This window comes from Poecilia reticulata, linkage group LG12, assembly GCF_000633615.1.
Source record: "Poecilia reticulata strain Guanapo linkage group LG12, Guppy_female_1.0+MT, whole genome shotgun sequence".
Lineage (NCBI taxonomy): Eukaryota > Metazoa > Chordata > Actinopteri > Cyprinodontiformes > Poeciliidae > Poecilia > Poecilia reticulata.
Window position 1 is genome coordinate 26,224,441 of NC_024342.1, and position 1,394 is coordinate 26,225,834.

At 52.9% G+C, this 1,394-nt stretch overlaps 1 protein-coding gene across 1 annotated transcript in view; it reads left to right on the forward strand.

Annotated features, from left to right (window-relative positions):
- The first annotated feature begins 203 nt into the window (after positions 1 to 203).
- sh3glb2b (SH3-domain GRB2-like endophilin B2b) overlaps positions 204 to 1,394 on the forward strand; it is a 16,367-nt gene continuing 15,176 nt past the window's right edge. Inside the window, exon 1 of the mRNA XM_008424827.2 lies at positions 204 to 538. Within this exon, the coding sequence (XP_008423049.1) occupies positions 476 to 538 (63 nt within the window). The 5' untranslated portion in view covers positions 204 to 475. The remainder of the gene's footprint in view (positions 539 to 1,394) is intronic.

Here is a 1,394-nt window from a genome sequence, read left to right on the forward strand (position 1 = left end):
TATTATCATTATTTTTATTATTATGTTTTTCTCTGATTTTCATTTTGTAGTTTTTGTTAAATTGTTCATCTTTGGTTTTGAACTGTGTAAATAAATATGTAAGTAAATTTGATTGGATTCTTTAAGTGGATATGATGCAGTTTATGTGTTTTATAGTTTATATTTGGATTATAGATGTTTTATTTCTGTTGGGCCGTCCAGAGCGTCAGTCCGGCTGCAGAGCGTCAGTCCGGTCCAGATCGTCAGTCCGGCTGCAGAGCGTCAGTCCGGTCCAGAGCGTCACTCCGGTCCAGAGCGTCGGTCCGGTTGGTACCGGCAGCTCCCTCCCCTCCGTCCCGCCCTCTGGTCCCTTTAAGCGCAGGGCGGCCAGCAGATCTCCGATCCTCGGAGCGGATTACGGCCGCAGCTCTGCGTCTCCTCCGCTCCATCAGCAGCTGATCCGGGGGAACAAAGGCAGCCAGAACCGCCCCGCGCCATGGACTTCAACGTGAAGAAGCTGGCCTCCGATGCGGGGGTGTTCTTCACCCGGGCCGTGCAGGTACGGCTGCGGCGGGGTGACGGGGCGACGGGGCTCCCGCCGCCGGTCAGAGGAGCTCCGGGTCGCGCCGGGAGGGAGGCTGGGTGTGTGGGGGTCCGGTTGGTACCGGCTGGTCCCGGTTCTGCTGGTTTCTGCGGTTCTTCCTGGTTGTTGTTGTTGTTGTTGCTCGGATGAGCAGCAGCTGTAAGCCGATAAAGGTCCGTCCTGCCTCGATCCATTATTGATGGCTGTGATCAGCTCCATCACTCATGTGACACCAGCAGAATCCCGCTGCTGCCCGCAGCCGGACTCCGTTCAAAAAGCGACGGATTTAAAACCAACGGCTCCGATTCTCAGGCTGTCTGTAATCTGGGGTTATGAATTTTACGGATTATAATCTGGAAGATTTATTCTAGAATTCGGTAACGTTTTGATGCAATTAGAAGGAGGGGGAGGTTTTTAAAATGTGGAGGAAAAGGGCTCTTTGCCCAGGGCATCAGCGGGTAGGGGGGGAGGAAACAGGATTTTCTTTTTCCAACTCTGTGCCTTTAGCTATCTGAACATGGTGACGACCACTGGCTGTTGACATGCAATGATGGTGCCAAACTGAAAGAGATGCAGAAACTACAGAACCGGCCCAAAAACGGAGACAATGGAATAAAAACAGAACGATAGACGTACAGAAACTCAAATAATCCGTCCATTTTCTTACACCCTGGTCCCTCAGTGTGGTCAGGAGCGCTGCTAACACACCTGCGCTACAGGAAGTCCTCCATCAGGATGCTGGCAGCAGGGCGGCCATGTTGGAGGTTTAGGGGTTAAAACGTGGAGCAGGGCCGCTCCAGGGCCGGTCCGAGGCTCTTTGGGGCCCAGAGCA